Source organism: Gobio gobio (genome assembly GCF_949357685.1).
Source record: "Gobio gobio genome assembly, chromosome: 9".
NCBI lineage: Eukaryota > Metazoa > Chordata > Actinopteri > Cypriniformes > Gobionidae > Gobio > Gobio gobio.
The window spans coordinates 45,196,845-45,224,054 of record NC_137115.1 but is presented as its reverse complement, the minus strand read 5'-3'; the positions used below and the strand labels follow the sequence as shown (position 1 = coordinate 45,224,054).

The window sequence follows — 27,210 nt, the reverse complement described above, 5'->3', positions numbered from 1 at the left end:
CATCCTCTAGTACCACTGTTTGAAGAATTCATCTTCCAGAATCTGGCAGTACGTTTTGGGAGTTCATTTTTAGTCCATCTCTGCAAAACGGACTTCAGGATGGACTAAAATGAACTCCCAAAACGTACTGCCAGATTCTGGAAGATGAATTCTTCAAACAGTGGTACTAGAGGATGTGGTGCTGGTCCTTCAAGAGTCACTCTCAACCTATCTGTCCATAAAGCCTATATAAAAAACCTTCTTCATGTATTTTACAACACTTCAGCTTGTGATTCTTATCTAGTGGGGGTCATTTTTTAGGATTCTTTACCTAACTGAAGTCTCTGAGATCCTGACACCTTGCACTTCTGGAGACTCCAGGTAGGTTGCAGCTTTGGAAAATGGTGGCGCTGGAGACTAAAGGGTTCCTGATGGTTTCACCCTTAATTCTTCACCTTAATTCTTAATTCTTTTGCAGTTAACAGGTGTCTTTTCTTCACCACCTGTTTTTGTCAGATCCTGCTGACCCAACGAGCATTTCACTGTCCAATGGTCATGCCTTAACTGCAATGTCTAGTATTGCATTAGTATTGCATCCTACTCATGGGCATTTAATACTTTTTGACTTTTCAGTCTGAGTTAAATCTCTTTTTTGGCTCAATTTATCTGTAAAAGAAAACATGCCTAATAATTCTGCACACCTGAATATAAGGTGATTTTCATTTCCAGCCTTCATGAACAATTATATATCACTTATACATTATTAAATACTAAATCAATAGTAGTTATTAGGATTACTGTGGTTTGGAATTGGTCAAATGTGCCTGGAAAAAAAATATGATCAGAAAATCAACGTGCCTAATAATTCTGCACTCCCTGTAGTGCCTGATTTAATATTTACAGGAGTCTACACTTTTATGACCGAAACCATTAAACGCCTTCATATTCAAATAATTATTAATGAAAGAAATTTAAATTTGGTATTCATATGTATTTAATTGAGACTTTCGTTTTATGAATAACATTTGATAATAATATGAAATGTTACATGAGCTGAACTGAAGTTATTTAGAATTTCTAATGATATTAGCATTTTTGCTGTATTTTTCTATTCAATAAATGCAATGAGAAATTAGTAAAAATGAATTTAATTATTATTCCAAACCTTTTACAGGTAGTGTGTTAATATTAAATTATAATTAAAGAATTGTTTTATATAATATTATTATTTTAAATTGGAATCTTGACTATTAAATATGAATAGCATTGTGGCATTCACCCAGTAGGCCTAACTTATTGCCTGAAAGGAACATGTTGTATGTGCTAGTCCAGTCCTGTAAAGTAATTTGATTGGATGCTCCTGATGGCTACCAGACAACACTATCATGACCCAATTAATATTCAAACTCTTCACCTTAATTCCATATTGGGCTTTCATTACGTAAGAGACATTTTTTTAAAATTAAATAACAGCTAGCCGAGTGCAACGAAATGGAACGAGTCAGGGTCTTGAGGCATTTATAAAAATTCAAATGTGCATTTATTTATTTATTGTACCTGAACGCTGTGTAACATGGCGCTCATGGCACGTGATACTGAAAGCAAGTCTGGCATTAGCACAACAGCTGCTTCGCATTATGTAACACTTGAGTAAAAAACAGCAGTGAGCAGTAAAACTAATAATAAAGTGGATGGTTCTGGCTTTACATTTTTTTTTTTTTTTTGGTGTGCCAGGCCTGTGCATTTTGTTTATTTATTTTTTGTTGCTACAAACAGTACAGCAAAACCTCAACTGGTTGACTTGTTTTTAACATCACATGGTCATGCCGCCAAGCTTTTTGTGTCATGCTCCTCAGCTTTTACCTTCGCAAATAAAGGTTAGCAGAATACAAGATGTAAACCGTGATTTCTCTGCACCGGGAATGTAATATCTCTCCGGGCCAATAGATTATAGTTGAGATAACCGTACTGAGGGCTTAAATGAATTGAAATAGGGCCTACACATGTGAAAATAGAGCAAACTGCCATGAGGCATGAAAGCTTAGCCATCTGGACAGGACTACACCGCAAAGTCCTGGGGATATTAAGGTCATTGTATTCCATTTCCTTTTTTTTCCTAATCAGAAGCTTTAACTTAATGATCGCTTGTAAGGTAATTAAGATGACCTCTGTGCAACATGCCGCTCAAGTCTCTTGTGTATCATACAGCAATGTCTATTAATTTTAAAGACAGATGGAGAGATTTCCCACATAGTTTTCCAGACAGGTGGCGTTTTACTAATCCTTGATGGACTTTATAAAAATAAAGCAGCCTGGAGAGAAGACCAAAAAAGCTTTACCCTTGAATAGCTTAAAGAAATAACAAATATGTTCTGTTAGTACAGCTGTCAAAAAAACACCAGATATGTGTTTGACGATTGAATGAATGACTAGGGCTGGCCACATACAAATGTCATTCAAATGTTTGGGGGTTTTGAATTTTATGGATGCATTAAATTGATAAAGTGACAGACATTTTATAATTTGAAGTTTTTGTATTTCAAATAAATGTTTTTATTTTAAACTTTTCTCAAAGAAGCCTGAAATCATCTTGAGCAAATGTTTCTTCAGCACCAAATCGGCATGTTGAAATGATTTCTGAAGGACACTGAAGACTGGACTAATGGCTGTTGAAAATTCAGCTATGAAAAGCTCAGACCTCTTGCACTTTTTGAATTTAATATTAATACATTGTTAGAGGTTTGGCCCAGTGCAAAGTGCTTCCAATATTAATGAGATTTGGCTTCAAAGCAAGCTGGTGATCGTAACAGGACAGATTAAAGGAACTTAGCCTTCCTGCAAAAACACTTTGATAAAATAAATGATGTAAACGGTGCCTCCAGTTGAATCAAAGCCTTATATGAGAGAAAACATTTGCTCCTTCATGACGCAGATGATAGCATGATGGTTGTGATGATGTTAGCAGGTATTTTTCAGTTGTAAGCCGAGGAGCTCTTAAAATACCTGGAGAAAGCTATTTTTTGGCGGTTCCCATTTATTTCAAAGGTACTTGTTCGGAAGTACGCAATTTGAAATGTGCCATTTTTGCTCATGAAGACTTGGAGGCTCATCCAGGTTGTTTTGTGTGAATTGCCTGAGTTGTTAAATGCCATTTGACTCAATTCTCTGATGCCACGGGGAAAATAAAAACACTGACGGCAACACAAACCCTTCTCTAGTGGCGTAAGAAAAGCTTTAGAAAGGGGAAAATGTCAGTTTCGTGTTCTTAAGATCCCTGGCAAAACCTCTGCAATTATATAAAATATATAAATGTTACTTGCAAAAATCTATATCATCACAATAAGCAGCAATTAGGGATGCACTGAAATGAAAGTTCTGGTCCGAAACCGAAAATTCTGGATACACTTGGTCGAAAAACCGAAAATGACTTAAAAAAAAAATAATAATAATAATTTCTTATTTTAAATTAGTTTTTTGTATAATTGTATTAGGCTTTTTAAATTTAAATAAAATAATTTGACTGAATCTGAATTAAAAAAAAAAAAGCAAATTAGGGATGTCACAAGTACCGGTACTTCGGTACCAAGTCGGTACTGAAATTATAAAAATGTGACGATACCAGCATTTCTGTAGTACATACTCCCGAGTATATTCGGTACCCGCAGCTGTGTTCAGTGGCTTCCGTGTTTATCTAAGCGCAGGGCTCAAGACTGTAGCTGAATATATACTAGTGTCTGTGAATATTAAACTGCGAAATACTATTTGAATATTACTCCTGCATGGTCTGTGTGAATGTCGGGCGATGCGCGCACACGTGTGACACTCCCTCGCAGTCTTTGTAGTCTCTGCCGTGTGTCACTGAGGACACGAATGCATAAACCATCACTTCATGAGAATTTACCGTTTCATTTGAGAAAACGGTCATATCATGAACACACACACTCAAATGTCTTCATGGCAACCCATAAAACGTCAAAAAAGTTTGCTTTAATTTTTTTAAAATTGGCAATATATTAGGCTACTGTTGTAGCCTACAGTAGATTTAGCTACGTCGCTATGTAATAATACGTCTCTACTCTATCATCATAAATAATAAACTTAATACATTTAATAATTTTTTTAAATAGTAAAAAAAAAAAAAAACATTTAGCTGTGATTCCGAGTACCGTAAAATTTTGATGATATTGGTACCGACCACTGGAATTTTGGTACAGTGACATCCCTAAAGCCAATAAAGTAAAATAAGCACACTTTTAACACACAATAATTTGACAGAAAATAGGCCTATATTAAAATATCAATATATTCTTCTTTATTCAGTTCTATGCAACAGAATCACCAATCACCAATTATCAAAATAAAGTATGTCCAAAAAAACTATAGCGAGGAGCGGGTCAATGAATGAGAGGGTAGTGTCATTTTACCCCAGCACAGCTATACCATACCATATTGCAAACAGAAACAAGTCTAGAGACATTTCATGTCGGCATGCTGCGCAAACACACGGAGGAGAACACTGAGCAGAGAGCAAGATACACACACTGAGCAGAGAGCACGATACACACACTGAGCAGAGAGCACAATACACACACGGAGCAGAGGGCGCAGAGCGCGCACACACATGGCACAGAACACTGAGCAGTTGTTTCAAAGCTGTGCATCTTCGGAAGTTGAGCCGCTCGCAAACTTACAAAACATGCTGTGTGAGAGTGAAACTGGATCACTGAACACGGAGGGGGCAGGGTGGCATATTTTTTGGTGTTTCGGTGGATCCCAAGTTTAAATGGCAAGATTTTTAACCCCTCTCTCTCATTTTATGTGTAGCTATCTAGAAGATGCTGTGATGAACCTGGACCATGGAGATCCAGTCACCAGAGACCACATGTCTGCAGTGCTGACCCAGGTACGACAGAAGCTCTTCCACTTCCTGCAGCAGGATGCCCACAGCCCTCTGAGCAAGCGTGCACGGCGCCTCATGATGATGCTGCAGGGCCTGGTCAATCACTAGAGCCCCTCCGGATGGCACGGCTGACGTCTTCACAACCCCTCAGTCGTCAGCGTTTTGTCTTGACCTCATACCACCCTGCTGTTTGGTTGCTTATCTGTGCTCTGCAGCTTATTGGCTCTCTCAGAAGCACTGTTGGGAGTTGTAGTCCGGACTTGGACGTGAGATATATTGGTGGGTTCGGACTACATCTCCCCTCCTTTCAGGCTATTTTTGTTTTAATTTCTCCGCACGTGTGAAAAATCCTCGGTTTGTATGCGGCACCATCATCAATGCAGAACAGGACATGGGATGCTTCAGTTCAGGAGGCTGTTAATTTCATTGTGCGTTCAATACCGTGAGATGACATCATGGTGTTTTTGTTTTTTTTCCATCCTTGACAAGGAATCAGGAACAAGACTGTGGAGCGCATAAGAACGAAACTATAACATGAACACTCCAGAGTTTCTGCTGAACGGATGGTTTTCTGGCTGCTCTGCTTTTCTGTTTCTTTTGGTGAAGCGCCATTAAATGCTGCAGACATGGAGACATTATCATCACCTCATGAACATTAGCCCTGTTGGTTATTGATAAAGCTGGTTTAGGCCACTGACCCTTATCTGACTCGTCTGTTTTGCTGAAAATAATTTGGCCAACATGCTGCTTTCTCATGTCAAGTGGAGCATCAGACATTTTTTGTTTGTTAATGCCATCAGGATACGAAAAGGTCAAAGCGAGATTTGTGTTCCAACAGTTTAACTTCTGGACTATTGCGAAATTCAGTTGATACCAATACACGGAGCCCTGTAAAATACGTAAGAGGGCTTATATTGCTAACCACATAGTTATTTAGAATTTCTTCCAAATGAACCTCGAGTCTGTAACTTGCAGTACAGCTGTAAGTCTCTAGAGGGCAGGCATTTATGTATCTTCTTTCTAATTTTATATACTGGCTTCTGTGAATTTTTCGGCGAAATTACACTACAGCGAATGCCACAAGTCTCTTCTCTTTTTCTTTTCTGTTTCTTTCTGTATCGTTGCCCCCAAATATTAGAAAGTGTTGGAGAAAGTGGCTGAAACGAGCTGGGATGCCCATTTTCTGCTCTGTTCTAGTCAGCCGGTTGCATTTGATTTAGACTGAGATTGCCAACACTTGTTATTCATCAGGAGGGACTATTTGGTCATGCCCTCTGATAGAGGAAGAACAAAAAAGAAAGTGCCTTATCAGACTATTGCGTATCAGATACTGGTAATCATGTCCTGAGACCCTGCGATGGGCGCCACATTGATGTGCATGTGTGTGTGGCCTATCTTCAAGCTAACTTTCCCACGTTAACACAGAATTGAAGTTAGGAATGGACAGGTTTGTTACTGAAACATTTTCTTAAATGTTCTGTAAACTGTGATCTTTTTTGTTTAGTTTCAGCCATTATTTCCTCACAAGTTTCATGCTGATGCAACAAGGGAGTGCCGGCCCCGTTGATTGTGTTTGTGTTAACACATTATTCGTTCCCCGTCATCTTTATTTTTAGAGCCGTGCATATTATATCAATAGCCATTTGCAGCAGTCTGTGTAGCTCATTAAGACACTTTTACAGGGTGTAGGCAATGTGCCCTCTTTTGCTTTATTTTCTTATGTAAAAAAATAAAATAAAGAAGCTCTTTAACAGACATGAGCCTGCTGTGCAATTGAGGATAAATCTGAGGCTCTAATTAGGATATATTAAACTCAGCATGCTTGCATGCTACTGGTGAGAGCCGTGTATTCAAACAATAGAGTTAACCGGTTTTTACGAATTTAAAACCCCATTTTGTTCAAGCTCTGTAAACCTGTATTAATCCCTTTTCATCTTCATTTCTCTTTCTTAAATAGTATAGTGTCCAGCAAAGATGACCTGCGATCGGATAGACAGTTTTATGTTACGTCAGGTTGAAATGCTAAACATCTTGTCAGTTTTAAGGTTTTGTTGCATTGCGAGTAATTGGTTTCGATGCCGTTTTAGACACGTCTGATGATGTTGGGGGTTACTATACTCATATGCAATGCCTTCAGTGTTTGAGGCTTACACAAACTTTTTTTTTTCTTTCTCCCCTCTCAAGAGATTTGCATTGCAGGCTGTGTACGACAATTTAATTGTTTGTAATTTTTTCCATTTGTGTTCTGATTTTTGATCCTTTATGTTTGGAATTATGTTGTATATTTTACACTTGTTTCTGTCATCCTAGCCATTTTGGAATAAAAAAGGAAAACATTGTTCAATGTTCAGTTAAGACTGTGTGTGTGTTTTCTTTTCCGTAGACCAGCAGTGGCACCTCCTTACTTCTTTCAATAGGAATAAAACTTACTTTTATGAAAGTTTTAAGATATTCATGTTGTTTCACAGACAGGGCTTGGATTAAGCCAGGATTAGGCCTTAGTTCAGTTAGGACATTTATGTAGCTGTTATAAACGTGCCTTAGAGTTTTTATTATTTTACTGGTGTGCCTCTTGAGACAAAAACAATTACACTGACATATTTTAAGACATGTCAGTGCATGTTTCTTTTAGTTAAAACAGCTCAAACATGCATTTTAGTCTGGGGCTAACTTAAGCCTCGTCTCTGAAACCAGGGGTGAATGTTTTAATGAAAAATGATAAAACATTCATAAAAAAAAATAAGAATGCATTCATGAGGTGAGAAAAACATCAATGTTTAAGGTTATAACTAAATATTTAAGATATGTGAACTTAAATTGATCATTTTTGTTAAACAAGATTTATTTGTATAAACTAGTAATTTGCCTTGGTGTGAGTTGTTTTAAAAATCTTGAACATGGTATAGCCTGTTATGGAAATTTTTAATGCATGCTTTAACATAAATTTTTATTAACCATTGTCTTAAGTGAAGCTTCATAGAACATTATGTTCTGCTTGGTTTGATGCATTATTAAAATACGTTTCAGAGAACATTAAGTTCCGCTTGATTTCGCCGAAGCTAGATAACCGGAAAAGGGGTCTAATTCAGAGAAACGATAAAAGAAGAAACTTCTGCCCTGCAACAGGCAAATAGAATGTATTAAAGGTCCCCTTCTTCGCGATTCCATTGTTCAAACTTTAGTTAGTGTGTAATGTTGCTGTTAGAGCATAAATAATACCTGTAAAATTATAAAGCTCAAAGTTCAATGCCAAGCGAGATATTTTATTTAACAGAAGTTCCCTTTCAAAGCCTACAGCGAACGGCTGGCTTGGACTACATCCTGGTACTTCCTTCTTTAATTACGTCAGTAGAGCAGTAGAACAGACTAACCTCCGCCCACAAAGAAACGCGAAAAAGGGGGCGCGGTCTTGTTGCTGTCCCACGTGGAGAAGCGGACGGTCGCGTGGAGAAAAGGAACTGTTGAGTGTGTTTATCACCATGTCATCGAGACGCTGTTATTTTCATCCAGGAGTCAAATCACTTTTGTTTGGCTTTCCCAGGGACGCTGTAGAGATTATTGAAGGCATACATCTCTCCGTTAAGAGGCGTGACCTTTCCAACGTGCGCTAAGCTGCTGTCAAATTACAACACAGGAACCGCTTTCACGTGCGCTAAGCTGTGGTCGAATCACAGCACAGGAACCGCTTGCACAATCAGAACTCGTTACGTGTTTCTGAAGGAGGGACTTCATAGCACAAGGAAATCACCAGCCGTTTTTAGGACAGTGGAAACAGCGGTATACAGATAAGTAAATAGTGTGAAAAATACTGTGTTTTTTTACACGCGAAACATGAACACACGTTATATTGCACACTGTTAAACACAATCAAAGCTTCAAAAAAACACGAAGAACGGGACCTTTAATACAACCCCAAATCAGAAAAAGTTGGGACAGTAAGGAAAACGCCAAAAAAAAAAAAAAAGTGATTTCTAAATTTACTTTGACTTGTATTTCATTGCAGACAATATGAACACAACCTATTTTATGTTTTGTCTGGTCAACTTCATGTCATTTGTAAATATGCATCTTTTCCTGTCATTCAGACCTGCAACACATTTCAAAAAAAGTTGGGACAGGAGCAATTTAGGGCTAGTAATGAGGTAAAATGGTTACATAATGATGTGATTTGAAACAGGTGATGTCAACAGGTGATTGTAATTATGATTTGGTACAAAAGCAGCATCCAAGAAAGGTCTAATCCTTTAGGAGCAAAGATGGGCCGAAAAGGAATGGCAACATTACAAAGTGGTAAATGCTTTACTGTCCCAACTTTTTTTTGAAATGTGTTGCAGGTCTGAATGACAGGAAAGGATGCATATTTACAAATGACATGAAGTTGACCAGACAAAACATGAAATATTTTTGTTCATATTGTCGGCAATGAAATACAAGTCAAAGTAAATTTAGAAATCACTTTTTTCTTTTTTTTTTGCGTTTTCCATACTGTCCCAGCTTTTTCTGATTTGGGGTTGTATTAAGGTTGTTTGTGGTTTTAATACGTGGCTTTTGTAAACTTTCTACACCGTAGCAGACAATTAAAAAGAGTAAGTAAGTACAGTTGTGTGCAGGAGGGCGGGGGCGAGTATACGTTTTCGGAAACGGGAAGTTTGCCTTCGCCCTCTGACAGCTCAGAGTGATAAATGCCTTTCTTGCAAGAAATAAACAATTGTTAAACCTTTCAATGCATCTTTGAATCCTAATTACTTTGAAAATATAAAATACTATATGTGCAGACTGGACTTACCTGTTTTCAATTTTGGAACACAAGTGAATATGCAGTTACAGTTGCAAGAAAGACGTGTGAACTGTGAAATGTGCAGAAAATGTGAGTCATACAATTTTTTTTTATTTAGTAATGTCCTGAATATGATATTTTACATGATGTTTACATATAGTCCACAAGACAAAAAAAATAGCTGGGTTTATTAAAATGACCCTGTTCAAAAGTTTACGAACCATTGATTCTCAATACTGTGTGTCTGTTTTTGTTTTGTTTTGTGATGGTTGTTCATGAGTCCCTTGTTTGTCCTGAGCAGTTAAACTGCCCAAAGTTCTTCAGAAAGATCCTCCAGGTCCTGCACATTCTTCAGGTTTCCAGCATCTTTTGCACATTTGAACCCTCTCCTGCAGGGACTGTATGACTTTGAGATCCATCTTTTCACACTGAGGACAATTGAGGGACTCAAACACAACTATTAAAAAAGGTTCAAGGAAGGTTCATAGGATATTTTACATTTTGTTTAAATATATATTTTTTTCATTTAGTACTGCCCTTCGGAAGCAACAGAAGATACTTCATTTACCTTGATCTTCAAATTCAAAACGTTTTCACCCCCAGCTTAATGCATCGTGTGTCCTTCTGGAGCATCAGTGAATGTTTCAACCTTTTTTTTCATTAGTCACTATACGCTCAAGTACTTAAAATAACATAAAAAATAGATTTTCTTCTGTGTGTGTATATACACCGATCAGGCATAACATTATGACAGGTGAAGTGAATAACACTGATTATCTGTTCATCACAGCACCTGTTAGTGGGTGGGATAAATTAGGCAGCAAGTGAACATTTTGTCCTCAAAGTTGATGTGTTAGAAGCAGGAAAAATGGGCAAGCATAAGGATTTGAGCGAGTTTGACAAGGGCCAAACTGTGCTGGTTAGACGACTGGGTCAGAGCATCTCCAAAACTGCAGCTCTTGTGGGGTGTTCCCGTTCTGCAGTGGTCAGTATCTATCAAAAGTGGTCCAAGGAAGGAACAGTGGTGAACCGGCTCGTTGAAACACGTGGGGAGCGAAGGCCATGTTGATGTTACTTTGACACGTACCTCATACCTAAGCTTTGTTGCAGACCATGTACAGCCACCTTTCACGGAAATAGTATTCCCTTACGGCTGTGGTCTCTTTCAGCAGGATAATGCACCCTGCCGCAAAGCAAAAATGGTTCAGGAATGGTTTGAGGAGCACAACAACGAGTTTAAGGTGTTGACTTGGCCTTCAAATTCCCCAGATCTCAATCCAATCGAGCATCTGTGGGATGTGCTGAACAAACAAGTCCGATCCATGGAGGCCCCACCTCGCAATTTACAGGACTTAAAGGATCTGCTGCTAACATCTTGGTGCCAGATACCACAGCATATATATATATATATATATATATATAATTCATATCTGTATGTACGTTGGTAACTGACGTTACCATTATGTAATGTTTGCTGATGACTTATTAATGATAGTGTATGTAGACCAGCGTGTAGTAATGCGTGAGTGAAATGAAAAGTTGTGCTCGAGACAAAACCTCCGTTGAGCAGCCGTGTTCCCGCAGCCTCCTCCCCTTTACTACAAGATACGCGCGCTAGTGAATCATTCATCACTCCAGCGCAATGCGAGCGGATGCTCAGAGTTTCTGTTAAATGAACACACATCTGACTGAACTACCTTCAGTTTCTGTGCACTGGGATCTGTTCAGGATGACACCTCTCCTCTGCAACGCCTGTCTCATCTTGCCTGTTGCTTTGCATCTGCGTGAGTTGATTTTAATACATTTTCTCAATTGTTTCAACCTGTTTTCTTGGTCAAATCGTATGTTAAATTGTGGGGTTGCTCGCTCTTTTTTTTACCAGGTTACACCTGAGTCAAATCGCTGAATTTTGTGGTTTATTTAGTCTGCTATGAATTAGCGTCAGAGATATTGTGAATACAATATATCGAAAGGGGTTACCTTAGCGGATTATGTTACTGTTCACGGGGTGTTTTCCCATTTTAAACGAGAAACACACTGCCGCATATAAAGCGTCTATCTGTCCAAAAGTGCTGCAGAGTTCCGGCTCCATCTCTCGAGGAGTTGAGTCGAGCTCTGGATGTTGCCGGGGCACCGCTGACGTTTCGCTGTGTCTTTGGAGTCAATGCAACTGTTCATGTGACATTTATTTCCCCTGAGGATTTAGTCTGTGTGGGGAAAACACGACGATAGGAACAAATCGTGAATGAAAGCATCTGTTCATTCCCTCACAGCTTCTCTCCGGAGAGTATAACCCCTTTTGCCAATTTACGAAACAAGATGTTATCAGTCATCACGAATGTTTAGGAGGAAAATGTGTTTAACCCGTGTTTAGGACTTAAAATCATGACCGTGTTGTGATTCTGATTCTTCTTAATGATTCAGGTTCTTTAATAGTTCCATTGGCGATTATTTTTGTAGGCTACTTTTGAGGAATGAAAGAAGGGATATTTAAAAAGATAGGTATCAACGGAACAGATTCAACAAATTAGAAATAGCCAGACTAAATGTAGGCTAATGCCATTCTTTAAACCGTTTAAATAGGCTATTTTACAAATACTTTTTAGAGGCTAAAATGAGGACTTTTTAGAGTCCAAATTTAATTGGTCCAAAATGAATTGGTTACATAATTGGTAACTTTCTTTCTTTCTTTCAAAATGTCAAACTAACAATGTGTAGGCTACTTTACAAAGTTGTTATATGAACAATTAGTCCCGAGCTTTAACAGTTGGATAATTTCGAGACAGGTTCAGTAAATGAGTCAGATTACATCAGCAAAGTGATTTTGATTCACTAAAAAAAGAATCGATCATAAGAATCATTCAGTCGTTTATGAATCGAACTGTTCTTGTAGCACTCTTGGCTGAATCCGAAATCGCCCCCTAAACACTCATTAGCTGTGTCCCAATTCAAGGGCTGCGTCCTTTGAAGGCCGTGTCCTTTGAAGTGCGCGGCCGACGCAGCCTTCAAAGGACGCACCGAGACTCGTTTACAGTGGAAGGTATAGCGGATTGCGTCACCGCAGCGCGACGAAGGCCGTCCCAATTCGTAGGTCCTTCGAAGGCTCCTTCAAAATATGGCCTGCAAATGCGTCCTTCTTTTCCCATGAAATGAAGGATAGTTGGATGGATGCTTCGCAGCCTTGCCTAACCCAGAATTCATTGCGCGCCGCGACGTCAGATTTTTTAAGAGAAATTGCCAGATTACACTTTTAAATGCAAGTATTGGGTTTCAATTTACTCCAGTAATCTAATGTATCTACTGATAAAAATAAAACGTTGACTAATATGTTACCAACATATGATTTTATATAGTTTTTACTCTTTATTATGCACATAAATGGGCCGAGGTAAACATCTTTAGCTGTTTTGTTTTTAGGCAGTTGAATATAACTTTAAAGTCCAGTATAAATGTTCATTTCAGTTCTCTTCAACGTCAGCTGTCAACAGTTGCTAAATATTACAAATAATGTAACGAAATACATTTACTCTGTATTTGAGTATAATTGTGAAGTACCTCAGATTTTTATTCAACTTCATCTCAGAGGCAAATATTGTGGTTTTATGAAAAACTGACTTTTAACACATGGATATTACATTTTGATATAAGTTATCGTTTAAAAAAGAATCTAAAAATAAAATACACTAGAAATATGTCTTATAGATCAGGGATAGGCACCGTTGGTCTTGGAGGGCCGCTGTCCTGCAGAGTTCAGCTCATAGAACAGTTATGCATGTTAAAATATTTTGTTGTTTGCTTTGAGGATGTGAGTTAATTTAATTTATTCTTCCCTCTTTCTGAAAACATCTTAGCGACATGGCAGCCGTCGAATAAGTCAGCACTGCAAACCTGTTGGTAGACAGTGGAAAATGCACTGATCCAGATGATGTCCCGCTGACAGAGGCTTCACCAGGGTCAATAAAGCCCAGCTCAATAAAAGACTACAGAAAAACATTTTCTTCCATCTGTTATGTACAGTTAATTTTAAAATGTATTTAGTTTTTCTAATCTTAAACATAACTTATGTAAATAGTTGTAAAAAGTACTGTAAATAAAAATGTATAGAACAATTTATTTTTTCATTTACAAATTAATTGACATGACAAAAATAAATGTACAGAATTATTTATTTTATTAACAAATTATAACTTGCATAACAAAAATAATGTGTAGAACGGTAATATTTCATTTACACATTTTAATTTACAAAACCAAAATTTTAGTTCTCAACAATCTCTCAAGAAGAGAAAACAATCAGTCCATTCTCTCCCTGCTGTCCTCTGTCTCTCGCTGAAACTTCCTGTCCTCCCTCAGTCTCTCCATCAGCTCATCCTCTCGTCTCGTCTCCTCTTGGCTAGAGTTGCTCCTCATCTTGGTCATCCACTGCTGAACTTGGCCCTGGTGTGTCCTCAGGGATGGAGGCAATGAGGACAGTGGGGTTGTCCCAACACCTCAATCATGAAGACAAACCATGGCCAAGTTTCCCACTCCCTCACCTGTCCCAGGACACTTTCAATCCTAAGGCAGAGAAAACAAACATGTCTGTCAACAACAAACACAACAGCACAATACATTTCAGAAAAGATGTGTCTATTAACTTGCATACTTTTTATTTATTTTTTAAGTTGTAATAAGTTTACTTTTTTTACCTGCAAGGCAGGGGTGCAATCTTAAGAAAAATTAAAAATATGATGCATCAGTAGCCTACAAACATACAAAATACTCCAGAAATCATATTTATAGATACTCAAATTCTATATTCTCGATTTTTCCGGCCTGGTAAATAAATACTAATTTGCTGCCTCATTTTAATAAAGCTGCTAAAAGTAACTTGATCCATAACAAAACGAAATATTACATCAGATCACCTAACGAATAAAGCTGTGCCGTGGTAACACAGAAATAAAGACCACCGGCTTTTAAAACGTTTCGTTGGTTATTTTAGTAAATTAAAACACAACAGGCTACTTACATGTATAAGTGTTCCTCGGCCGCGGGATGGGCAGAGGAATACACTGCGAAGGATCCACTTGTTCTGGTTGGTTCTATCCTTCGCGGCCGGGGAGAAAGACGGTGGGTAGGGTTGCCAGGTCTCTGCAACAAAAGTAGTCCAAAACTCCCAATGCGATTTTCTCCATCGAGCGGCCGAATTCTCCACTGCAGTTGTACGTTTGGGGGTGTTGGAGCGGCGAAATCGTACTTATGGGGTAGAAACAAACCCGCGGAAATAATTTTTCACCCGCGGCAACAACTTAAAAGTGGTCTAATTCGGCTGAAAAAACGGGGACTTGGCAACAGGGACGGCAGGCTGCATTTGAAGGCTCCTTCGAATTGAGACAGCCTTCGTCGCGCTGCGGTGACGCAATCGGCCTTCAAATGCGGCCTTTGAAGGATGCAGCCCCCGAATTGGGACACAGCTATTCACTATTCCCCTACGTTAGTTTCCTAATACAGTTCACTTGAAGGAGTGAATGAAAACAAGTGAGTGAATTCGGATTGTGGCCGATTCACTAAAAAGAACCGGTTCATTAGAATCATTCGTTCTGACTTCTGTGCTCTGGACTGCGCGTGTATGCGTGTTCAAAGAAGACCTTTCAGTCAATGGAACGGAATAGATTATTTGTCGATATCTTTTCTCATAAAAATTACCAATAAGCATTATAAGAATTATATTTTCACGTGATGACTTTTGTTTAGTGGCTCCACTCCACAACACGCCGCCACAATTGTTTATTTATGAGCTTGTTGTGCCTTTATTAAACAGGACAGTAGAGAGAGACGGGTTGGAACTTTTGTATATTGATGTTCTCTTCAGAATAGCACCAGAAGAAACTTTACATAAGATATACGAAAATATATGTGTTGCTGCACTGCTTTATGATACAAACTTGCTTACTACTGCTGCACCACAGCTCCTGCCAAGCCACTCTATATTTCATTAATTTATAATGCCATAAAATATGAGCTAAATATACTTATATGAAATATCAAACATATGTAGGAGGTCCAGTATGCTAGAATTAGTGTCCACGTGATCAAAAACAATCATTAGTCTGCATGCACCCACATTTTAACTAGTTAAAAAACGTATTTGGCAACATATAAAAAAGTATTTGGCAACTCATAGCTTTTGAGAAAAACATTCCCACATTCTCACAAAATGTGCAATTATTAGCAGGTGCTTTTTAAAAAAAAAACATAATGTACAGTAACTTAGAATCAAATAAGTTTAATGGGGCGAATATTTAGCTGAAAATATACAGTGCATGATCAGAGACCAAAAATAAACCCATGATAATTGCTATAATACAATGTACATCTATTTTTAGCACGTCTGTCACATTGCCACACTGTAGAAGGACATACAGATGAGTTGAGACAGTGAACATAAGGGACTTGTAGACCAAGTGTGGAAGTGGTTATTTATATATACACAAGTGAATCAATGTTCAGTGTGAGATCTAGAGTTAAATGAATATTGAAGGGGAGTGTCTTTGTTGGAATATGACTGCAGAGTCAGCTGTATTGACAGTTTTTGTGAGTTCACTCCAGCACTGAGGATAGACAAGGTCATGGTTTCGATTCTCAGAGAATACATAATCGTTGTGGATAAAAGTCTCTCTCTCACTATTAAGGGTAAAAAAAACTGCATGGAAATAATAGACATTGACATTCACATACAATTATCCTTCATGTAGCTTCCAGTGGTATAAGTAATACTTGCAAACCAAAGCACTGTTCAGTCCCAAAGTGCTATTTACGGGACGTACAATTCAGTAGTATATGGAAAAGACAGATTTTTAGTTTAGATGTTGTAGTATAAGCAGTTCCTGAACTCTTTTAAATACCTCACACTGGGTGGTGGAAGTTTTTGATTTAGTTTAAATAGAATAATTTATATTTTGGTTGATTTTAGGGGAAGAAGAGAAAATCCTCTCAATCTTTTTGCGCTCTCGTTCTCACCCCACATCACTTTCATATTCATACGCTTTTGGTTTGAAAATTTAAAGCGTGCTCTGTAGACAGTTCTCTGCATTGAAAGGAGCAGACACGACTTCTGAGTAAAGATAGTTTTAAGACTCCTTGAAAACTAGGACACTAATGTTTACCGCCAAGGATATCATTCTATCTAATGTTCGTTTCTGCACCATTAATTACTCAGTAAATAGGATGTGGTCTGATTTGCAGGATAGACAGAAAGAATACTGTCGGTGTACTGTAAAGTGCCAAGGTCTTTCCCACCCATGCTTTTCACAGTGTCTGATGGCAACTTCTGAAGTGTTTGAGACATCAGGACTTGCTTTTAATTATTAATAATGCATATACACACACATCGAGCGGGGCATAACATCTGAGGCCTCATTGGAAATCTGGGATTCAAAACTGAATTTAAACCTGTAAACAGAAAGGTTCATAATCAAGGCATAATCTGTAATGTAAATGTGTTTTTTACAATACAGTAATGTTTTCGGCTGTACAGCAGCTCTAGAAGAAAATAGTGTCATTGTCCAGCTTATGTAAGTTCAGTGTTGATTCATTTTGGTTGTAAAAATCATTAGTTATTAATTTAGTTCATTTATCTGAACTAAATTGCAAGAATGCAAGATGGCGCAAGATGGCGCCGCCGTGCTCGGTCGCCGTTCAGGTCGCTCCGCTAAGACTTTGCTTTTATTTATTATTCTACTCTCTTTTACTCTCTATTTTTTCCAACGGATCATCTGCTTTGATCTGTTACGACAGCAAAACACTTCTGGAAATTGGTTACCGCTACACTGACCTGTTTCAGGACACTTTCTCCAATCTTCCATCTGAGATTCGCCGGGACGCCGAGTTGAACAATGGCCACTCGAGTCGACGGCGAAGATTCAAAAAACACCGCGGGAAACGCGCTGGGATCCGCAACAGACTGAGAAAAAGAGCATTCAGTCCTCCTCTCCCGAGCATTTTGCTCGCAAATGTCCAATCCTTGGAGAATAAGATGGACGATCTTAGAGCCAGGATAAGTTTTCAACGGGACATGAGAGACTGCAACATCTATTGTCTGTCCGAAACATGGCTCACGCCAGCGGTCCCGGATACAGCTGTGACGCCGTCCGAGAACTTCTCTGTTTTTCGGATGGACAGAACAGCCGAGGCCGGGAAATCTAAAGGCGGTGGAGTGTGTTTCATGATAAACAAGAAATGGTGCGATCCTAGGAACATCTCCATTCTTTCGCGATCCTGCTCGCCTCACTTGGAACATTTAACTATCATTTGCCGGCCTTTCTACCTGCCGAGGGAGTTTTCCTCGGTCATCGCCACTGCCGTTTATATTCCACCACAAGCAGACACGGGGCTGGCTTTATCTGCCCTCCATGATGTGACCAGCGGCTTCATAAACAAACACCCCGACGCTGCTTTCATCGTCGCGGGTGATTTTAACAAAGCTAACCTAAAGAAAGTATTGCCAAACTTTCACCAGCATGTCTCCTGTCCCACACGAGGAGCAAACACACTGGATCATTGCTACTCTCCGTTTAAGAACGCCTACAAAGCTCGTTCACAGCCAGCTTTTGGCAAATCGGACCATGCCGCCATTTTCCTCACACCGGAATATAAACAAAGGCTCGTTCAAGAGCCCCCGGTGAGGAGGGAAGTCAAACGCTGGTCATCCCATTCAGAGATCACGCTACAGGCAGCTCTCGATGACGTCGACTGGGACATGTTCCGCTCGAGTTCTGAAGACGTCAGCGAGTTCACAGAAGTGGCGCTCTGCTTTATCAACACACTGACAGAGCAAGCCACACAAACATTAACTATAACGTCCTTCCCTAATCAGAAACCGTGGGTGGACAGTTCAATTCGCACTGCAGTAAACTCGCGCACCACCGCTTACAATGCCGGTCTCCTAACGGGGGATATGAGGGAGTACAAAGCTTCATGTTACGCCCTCCGGCGCGCCGTTAAAGCCGCAAAACTCCGCTATAAAGACAGAGTGGAATCTCATTTCCAACTCAACGACTCCCGGCGGATGTGGCAGGGACTGAGAACCATCTGTGCTTTTGGAACTAAATCCTCTGCAGAGGTGAGAGCTGATCCGTTGCTGGTGAACGAGTTAAACTCTTTCTACGCTCGCTTTGATGGTAATCGCGGCAGCGCGACTCCGGCGAGTGACGCGTCAGAGAGAGTCCCTCAGAGCAGCAACGGTCACGTGATCTCTGTCTCGGAGGACGAGGTTCGGAGGGCACTCAAACGTGTGGATGTCAGGAAAGCTGCTGGGCCGGATGGTATTTCAGGTCGTGTTCTGCGGTCCTGTGCTGATCAGCTCGCAGGGCTCTTTACATCCATATTCAACGAGTCCCTTGCTACATCTGTTGTCCCCACCTCCTTCAAACGATCCTCCATCATCCCTGTACCTAAGATCAGTAAACCCTCTTGCCTAAATGACTATCGTCCAGTGGCTCTCACATCTTTAGTCATGAAGGTCTTTGAGAGACTCATTAAAAACAACATTTGCTCCTCCATTCCTGACACTTTGGACCCTCTTCAGTTTGCCTATCGTCCCAATAGATCGACTGAAGATGCCATTTCTCACGTCCTTCACTCCTGCCTCACTCACATCGACAGCAAAAGTGGGAACTATGTCAGGTTGCTATTTATTGACTATAGCTCAGCCTTTAACACCATAGTTCCCATTAAGCTAACACAAAAACTCCTGGATCTAGGCCTGAATTCTTCTCTCTGCCTCTGGATTGAAAATTTCCTCACTGGCAGACCCCAGGCGGTGAGAGTAGGCCAGTTCACCTCCACCTCCATCACCCTGAGTGTTGGAGCTCCACAGGGCTGTGTGCTGAGTCCCCTGCTCTACTCTCTCTACACCCATGACTGTTTGTCCACACACAGCTCCACCTCTATCATCAAGTTTGCTGATGATACTGTTGTCCTGGGTCTCATCTCCAACAACAATGAGACGGCATACTTGGACGAAGTGGAGCAACTGACATCATGGTGCCAGGACAACTGTCTCTCTCTGAATGTTAACAAGACCAAAGAACTGATTGTGGACTTCAGGAAGAGACAGCATCGGTCATACTCCCCTCTCATGATCAGCGGGACACCGGTAGAGAGAGTGAGCAGCTTCAAATACCTGGGTGTGAACATCTCCGAGGATCTGACCTGGACTACACACATCCAGACACGGGTGAAAAAAGCCAGGCAAAGACTGTACCACCTGCGCCAGCTGAGGAAATTCAGGGTTTCACCAGCCATCCTGAAAACTTTCTATCGAGGGGCGATAGAAAGTGTCCTGACTCAGTGCATCACAGCGTGGTACGGGAACAGCACCAGTCATGATGGCAAAGCCCTGCAAAGAGTGGTGCGCTTATCCGAGCGCATCTCAGGCTCAGCTCTCCCGTCTCTGCAGGACATCTACACCAAACGCTGCAGAGGTAGAGCTACCAAAATCATCAGAGACATTAATCACCCTGCAAACTCTCACTTCACCCTGCTGCCATCTGGTAAGCGCTTCCGTAGCCTGATGGCAAAGACTGAAAGACTCAGGAGGAGTTTCTTCCCCCAGGCCATCAGACTCCTGAACTCAGTCACGTGACTTCACTTCACCCCGCACACGCATAAACATACGGTTTTTTAACATTAACATCCACATACTGCAATTGCACTGCACTTTACTTTCCTATTGTTACTGCGTAACAACCTGTAATAAACCTTGCACATTATACTTCTTTATATATACATATATATATATTTTATGTTAACCACTTATTTTTAAGTCTACAGTTTATCTCACTTATCATATCCACATATTTTTTATATTTTTATTTATCTTATTTCCTATTTTTATCTTTTACTTGATTTATTTATAATTCTACTTATGTTAATACTTTTTATTCTAATTTTATTCTATTTCTATTTTAATTTCTTGTAACTGTTATTTGCACTGTCCATGGAGCGGACCTGTTTACATTTCACTGCCAGTTGTATATTGTGTATATAACTGTGTATGTGACAAATAAAACTCTTGAATCTTGAATCTCTATCTATACAGCAGCTCTGGAGAAAACAGTGATCGTTCAAACAAACGTTCAAATGTCATCGTTGAGCTCAGTTCAGTTCTCATGCAATGGTGTCAATGCAGCCAGATCAATAATATTGTCCCCAACTAAGCAAACCAGAGGCGACAGTGGTAGGGAACCCAAACTGCATCAGATGACAGAATGGAGAAAAAAAACCTTGGGAGAAACCAGGCTCAGTCGGGGAGGGCCAACAAACGAACAGTGCATGATTATGATACAGATCAGAAGTCAGATTGGGATGGGAACATTCAAAATATTTAATCCAGTTCCATCTGGTTGAAGTCATCACGCCAGAGATGGGTTTGTTGAGGATCAGTGCCGCTGGCTTCACAGGGGATAGTCTAGTTGGCACAATCTCTGCTGACACTTCAGGTCTGCGTTGTGGTCGTGTCTAGGCGCAGGTCCTCCATCTGGTCAGGATACGGCCCAGATATGGCTGACTACGGTAGCCTCGGGATAAACAAAGAGACCAATTAGCATAGATGCCATTCTTCTTATGATGTAAAAGTACATTGGGTGTTATAGGAAGTGTTTCCGGTCACGGCTGGTTCCGGCTTAGGTGTTAGGGTTCTGCAGTGCCGGTCCTCCCTGTACGCGAAGTAAGTTGCGTAGGCCCCCGAACCACCAGGGTCTCAAGATGAATGATTTAGGACTGTGTTTTAGATTTGTTTTTGAATTTGGCTTCCAATGATTATGAAAATATGATGCCATTTTCCATTCCTTTCCTTTAAAGCGGTGCGCTGTCATCCATACGTAACATCCAAATCAGTCGAGTAATGTACCGTCATGTGTAAAAGTAGCCTAGAAATCTAGACACACCCTAGCGCAGCAAATGTAATTTGCAGCCATGGTCGTCTAGCAACTCTGTTGGCTTGCGAGCTTGAAAAACCAAACTACTCAGGCCAATCACATCGTGTCGGTGGGCGGGCTTAACATAATGACGGCAGAGTTGCGACGGTTCCGCGTGAATTCCCTGCTACTTCCCTGCTAACAAAGAACGGCACTGAAGTCATTCTTAAAAAAGGAAGATGTGTTCGGAGTTTTGCAGAGCGGATACAGCAAAAGTTTAATCTATCAACTAGCTCTGCTGGTGGGAAAACGCATTGGGACTCAGCCACAACCCGCTTGTGATTGTTGTCTCCACTGATAGCGCTCTGGTTGGTTGTAGCGCTATCCTATTGCGTGCAGAGGGAATTTGAAAGACAACCATTTATCCCGCCCCTCGGATTGAGCCCTGCCAATGGTGAGTTCCCAGACCCAACATCTTGATGTGGGTCTGGATTGTCAGGCTAGTGTAAAAGCGTATTGAGCTACGAAAGAGACACTGTTCAACAGGCGGCTTTCTATCCACGCTATTTGAGATGGAGAGAAACATGGACAAGTACAGGCTACTTTGGGCTTCGGTTCTGCGTTTAAACCAAGCGGCAACCTCCCGCAGTTTCTCTGGAAGCCAATATGGAAGTGACTTAAACTGCAATTCCTCGACTGGCCGCTAGGGACAGGCTCCAGAAGGGAGCAGAATCTCATTGAGCTCCGTGTTAAAATGCTCAACTTTACAGCAGAAAAACACATGTTTACAGCCTGGTAAAATTGTGGTTTTGGTCTATACGGCTAATTTTGCCCTTCATGACAACTGTGAGGGGGGTGAATTTTTTTAGAACTCATTCGTTTACATTATATAGAGCATTAAACTTCTGCATAATTAAGGGCGTGGCCACTTTGAGTGACTGGTGGATAGCCATTTATCTGCTGTCAATTAGTCATCGCGTCACCTCAGCTCCACCCATGTCCCACCTCTTTGCCCATTTTCTATTATCCGGGAGTGATGCGCGATGACGCGCTGACAAGATGGTAACGGCCAGCTCGTCCCTACTTTGTGCTTTAAAACGGCTCTTCAGAATCCTATGGGTGACGTCACGGACAATACGTCCATATTTTTTTACAGTCTATGGTTTAAACAGACAAATACACGCAAACGTAAAAAGGTCAGTCTTGGGGACTTTTTAACTTAAACACATTCAGTTGTCTTCAGTGAACAAAGAGTTGGGAAAATAATTGAATGCTTGTTAGTGTATTATGTCTGTGCATTTTGTCTTAACGGGACAGCAGCCTAATAAACGTACCGCTGCTCTCTCTGTCATTTAATGTCAATCAAAGAGAATCATTCCCTGCTCTTTACTGAATAACATTAACTCTAATAAGAATCAATGTATATTTAATTCATACCATGAAGACTATGCAATTATTTATTTATTTTTACATTTTATTACTTTATTCAATTTCTGTATAGGCTATTATTAGTAGTAGGCTAAATTGTTCATTTCATGCATATATTCTGTTTTATTTGCCCTATTGTTTTTATTATATTCCTGAACGTTTCAACTGGTTGACAGTGAAACTCTGAAAGAACAGATTAAGTGGTTATGGGGTCATTTTTTTATTTTTATGAATGCACTGACAGGGGCCCCCAGACAAAGTTTTGCTTAGGGCCCCCAGAAGTCTAAGACCGGCACTGGCGTTTGGGTTAGTAAAATAAGTTGACATGTAGTGTCAGTAGAATGTCCGTTGGGGGAGCATCAAAATAAATTGTTGGCAGGTATTAAGCAGACAGTCTACTAATGAGAGTTATTTGACATGTAGTTGCAAAATTAGAAGAATGTCTAAGTGGCCCATTGAAATAAAGTATTACCCAAAATTGAATTCGATCAAATATGAGGCTTGAGCCTTTTGAGCTGTTTTAACTGTCATCCAAAAGTATAGACTAACATTGTTTTTTTTTCTCATATTAAAGTAGAAAAATGCAAAACAGAACCATTTTAAATACTCTCAGACTTTTGAGCCTCACTATATACAATCAGCCTTGTCTGAGTGAGTCTCTGGTCTTTCGTATATGGCTTAGTCCCCAAATAAGCGCTGTGAAATGAACCAGCAGCTGAGGCATGACATCCCCTCGACTCCCCACCCCTGTGACACTGAGAATGAATATTCATGAGAAAAGTGACTTACTTCTATTGAAGTTACAGGAACTTGTGTCCTCTAGAACTAATGAATCCTGAGTGATTCAGTGGTGTGAGCATTTGTGTGTATGTGGTTAGTGTGCATGTACTGGGGAGAGAAAGAGATGGAGGGAAAGACAATGACACAACTTGCAGGGGTAATTAAAGGCAGCTGAATTGGACGCAGACTCTGCAGTGCATAAGGATCATGTCTTTTTAACTGAATATCCAAGGTCACTGCAGTCCATCTCCCAGGTGGTACATTTTGTGTGGGTTGCATATCTGCATCGGAGGTAAGACGCTCACTGAGTCCCTCGGGACATATGGAGGCTAAATGTGCAGCCAAATACGGCCATCAACTTTTGTTTTTGCATTCACAACTAAAAGAGACTTTGGGAAGACTACTATAGTACTATATAAAGTACATATCAAGGTGGTTGTGATTATTCTAACATCATAATGTTGCAATACAAACAGATTTTTCCTGTCACACATTCTGACTTTGGATTTGTCTCCTGTAACTTTAATGGAAAAAAGTGCACTGGCCAAATTAAATCGGCATGAAATGGAAGTTGCGATAGGCTTTTCTTACCTATTGTGATGTATATATGAGTGAAACGTTGTCTGGCTATCACCAGACCAAGCCCAATTTAAGATTGAACATTGGTCTGGGGAGTCTGGTATGTATTTTCTACTGCACAAGAGGCGTGATAAACAAGCATAATTCAAATGACTCTGTACGCAATTAGCCCCTCCCCTCGAACGCAGATGAGCCAATAGCAGTTGAGTATCAGTTGCGCTGGGACCGGAACTCGGACATCTTTAGGCTTCAGCGTCATAGAGATGCATTGGAAAATCCGAAGCTCTAATCGGTTTGATGGTGTTTATGCTACAAAAATGCTAAAATGTCGTGCCTGGGGTACTGTAACACTGAATCCAGGTATCCTGAGAGGATTTTCTGTTTTTCATACTCTCGTTAAGTTACGATTAAAGTCCCTGCTAACATACAAACCGAAATAACGAACTGTTCTCACATCATGTAACACTGTAGGTCAAAAACACGAAGGTCTACATTTCAGTGCCTCTCCATATTAAACTGGTTATATGTCAATTAATTTCATTTTAGATATGTTTAAGGTCTACATTATCTGTCCTACTAAGGAGGACTCCTATTTTGATGGGTATTATAGTCTCCGGGTAACGAAATGAAGAGATCGCATGCAATTTATCGGAGTTGTTTTGCAGATACAAAGTTTACCAGTTATTAACTGCACCCTCGAAAAGGCATAAGGTCTGCGTGTATCTTTGTTTACTGTTAGTTGTATGAGTGTTTTTGTGTAATTTGCTGTGTATGTTAATGGTAATGCAACGGAGAGAGATAGTTTGTGAATGAGACGTTAATGCGCACTTCTTATGCTTTGTTTGATCAGCTCTTACGATGATTTTTTGGAGTAAATAACGATGCAATAAACTTGATAAACCATCAGTTAAGTTTGGCCATCATTTGGATGGGATATACGCTACAATCTGTGTCCAAAAACATCTTGGGATAAGGTTTTCACACTGACAGCTGTACATTGTAAGATATAGCAACTCCGTTTGTTTGTCCGAGTTAGCAACAGTAACTAAGGGGGGCGGGGCTTACCGATAGGTCAATTGGATAGTCCTTCAACCAATCAGACCACAAGAGGCGTGATCAACGGGCAACGACCCATCGGTTCTCTATCCGTCATCAGCGCACCAATAGCGCACCAGGTGGATAAGCCAGTCTGTGATTGGTTCCCGCAAAAAGTGTAACAGAAGCAGTAGAAATGAACACAGGTTTCCAGACTGAGCTGCAGGATGAAATCAAATCGCCGGCAGATCAGGCTGGGTTTACCCAGTCTAAGTGAAACGGCTTCTTGAACAAGATAAATGTAGGGTGGGACTTTGTCCAACAGGAATTCATTGGAAGGTTATGGTTTGCTATTGGTCGATCTCACATGAGTGACAGGTTGTCCCGCCCTCGCACCAGTAAACATGTCATCAGAGATTAGAAGAGATGTTGCTGCAAGAGGGAGGGGAAGTTATTTTGGTTAAAGATTACGAGGGCACATAAATTAAAAATATATATGTAAGGATAAACCATTTATAATAAATACTGAAATGTTTTATCAATTTTGATTTAATGGTGAATTTAAGCCAGTTGAGCTGTTTATTTGTATTATTATTATAGAGAGTTAGAAAGAGATACGCTAGTGAAAAGGCCAAACAGTCTTTTAGGTTTGTTTTTTTTCTGTTCCAGTGGCTCTGTGGAGGTGGACATAAAGAAAGATTAATATGGCTGTCAGGTTTGTTTGATCACGGTTGACTGACTGCTCCCTCAATGGCTAACCCTTTGAACCAGTTGAGCTGAGACACGTCCACTCACTGTGGTTTTCTGTAATTTCAGCCATTATGTGACAAGCATGGATAGTTTGACAGAGATGATCTGAAGAGAGAGGAACACCATAAAAACAGGTCTCACCTGATTGGGAAAACAGCACACAGGATGGACAGAGAGGAAGTGAAGGGAGCTTAGTTGTGAACAAAATACAAAAAAGAAAAGAAAACAAAATAAGAGATGACACGAGAGACGGAATAAGGAGATAAGAAGAAAGAAGAAGAGGTGAGACAAGACATTACAAGGCAAAAGGAGAAGATATTAGATGGAAAGAGACAAAATGAGAGAAGAAATTAAATGTCAAGATGAGATGAGTAATGATGAGACCATGAAACGAGATGGGAGAAGTGAAGAGATGAGGAGACAAGACCAGGCAAAACGAGAAGAGATGAGATGAAAAGAGATGAGACACTGAGATAAGATGAGAGAAAAAAAGGAAATGAGATGAGATGAGACAAGACGAAATGAGAAGTGTAAATGAGTAGGCAAAAAGGGAAGTGAAGAGATGTGGGATACAAAAGAATATGTGAGATGAGACAAAACTCCACAGAATGAAAAGAGATGAGACAAGAGATGAGATGAAAAGAGATGAGACAAGATGAGAGAAGTGAAGAGATGAGATGAGATAACAAGACATAAGACAAGGAGACAAGATGAGAGAAGAAATGAGATGAGTCAAGATGAGGAGACATGAATAATGATGGAGAAGACAGAAGGAGAGAAGTGAAGAGATGAGATGAGACCAGAGAATACATAAGACGAGACTAAACTAGGCAAAGTTAAAAGAGATTAGACAAGAGACGAGGAAAAAGAGAATAGTGCGGAGAACAAGATGAGAGAAGGGAAGAGATGGGGAGACAAGAAGATAGAAGTGAAGAGATGAGGAGATAAGAAGATAGAAGTGAAGAGATGAGGAGACGAGACCAGAGAATACAGACGAGACAAGACTAGGCAAAATGAAAAGAGATGAGACAAGAGATGAGATGAAAAGAGATGAGACAAGACATGAGAAGAAAAGAGATGAG

General features: G+C 40.1%; 2 protein-coding genes across 4 annotated transcripts in view; both read left to right on the top strand.

Moving 5' to 3' along the window:
• The window catches only part of edc4 (enhancer of mRNA decapping 4), a 33,048-nt gene extending 25,816 nt beyond the window's left edge, over positions 1–7,232 (top strand). For all 3 annotated transcript variants that reach the window (XM_079826091.1, XM_079826090.1, XM_079826092.1), the window contains exon 29: positions 4,804–7,232. In XM_079826091.1, the coding sequence (XP_079682217.1) occupies positions 4,804–4,987 (184 nt within the window). In that variant the 3' untranslated portion in view covers positions 4,988–7,232. The remainder of the gene's footprint in view (positions 1–4,803) is intronic.
• Positions 7,233–11,367: 4,135 nt separating this feature from the next.
• The window catches only part of nrn1la (neuritin 1-like a), a gene marked incomplete at its 3' end in the record, with an annotated part of 48,562 nt that continues 32,719 nt past the window's right edge, over positions 11,368–27,210 (top strand). The window contains exon 1 of the mRNA XM_079825160.1: positions 11,368–11,440. Within this exon, the coding sequence (XP_079681286.1) occupies positions 11,386–11,440 (55 nt within the window). The 5' untranslated portion in view covers positions 11,368–11,385. The remainder of the gene's footprint in view (positions 11,441–27,210) is intronic.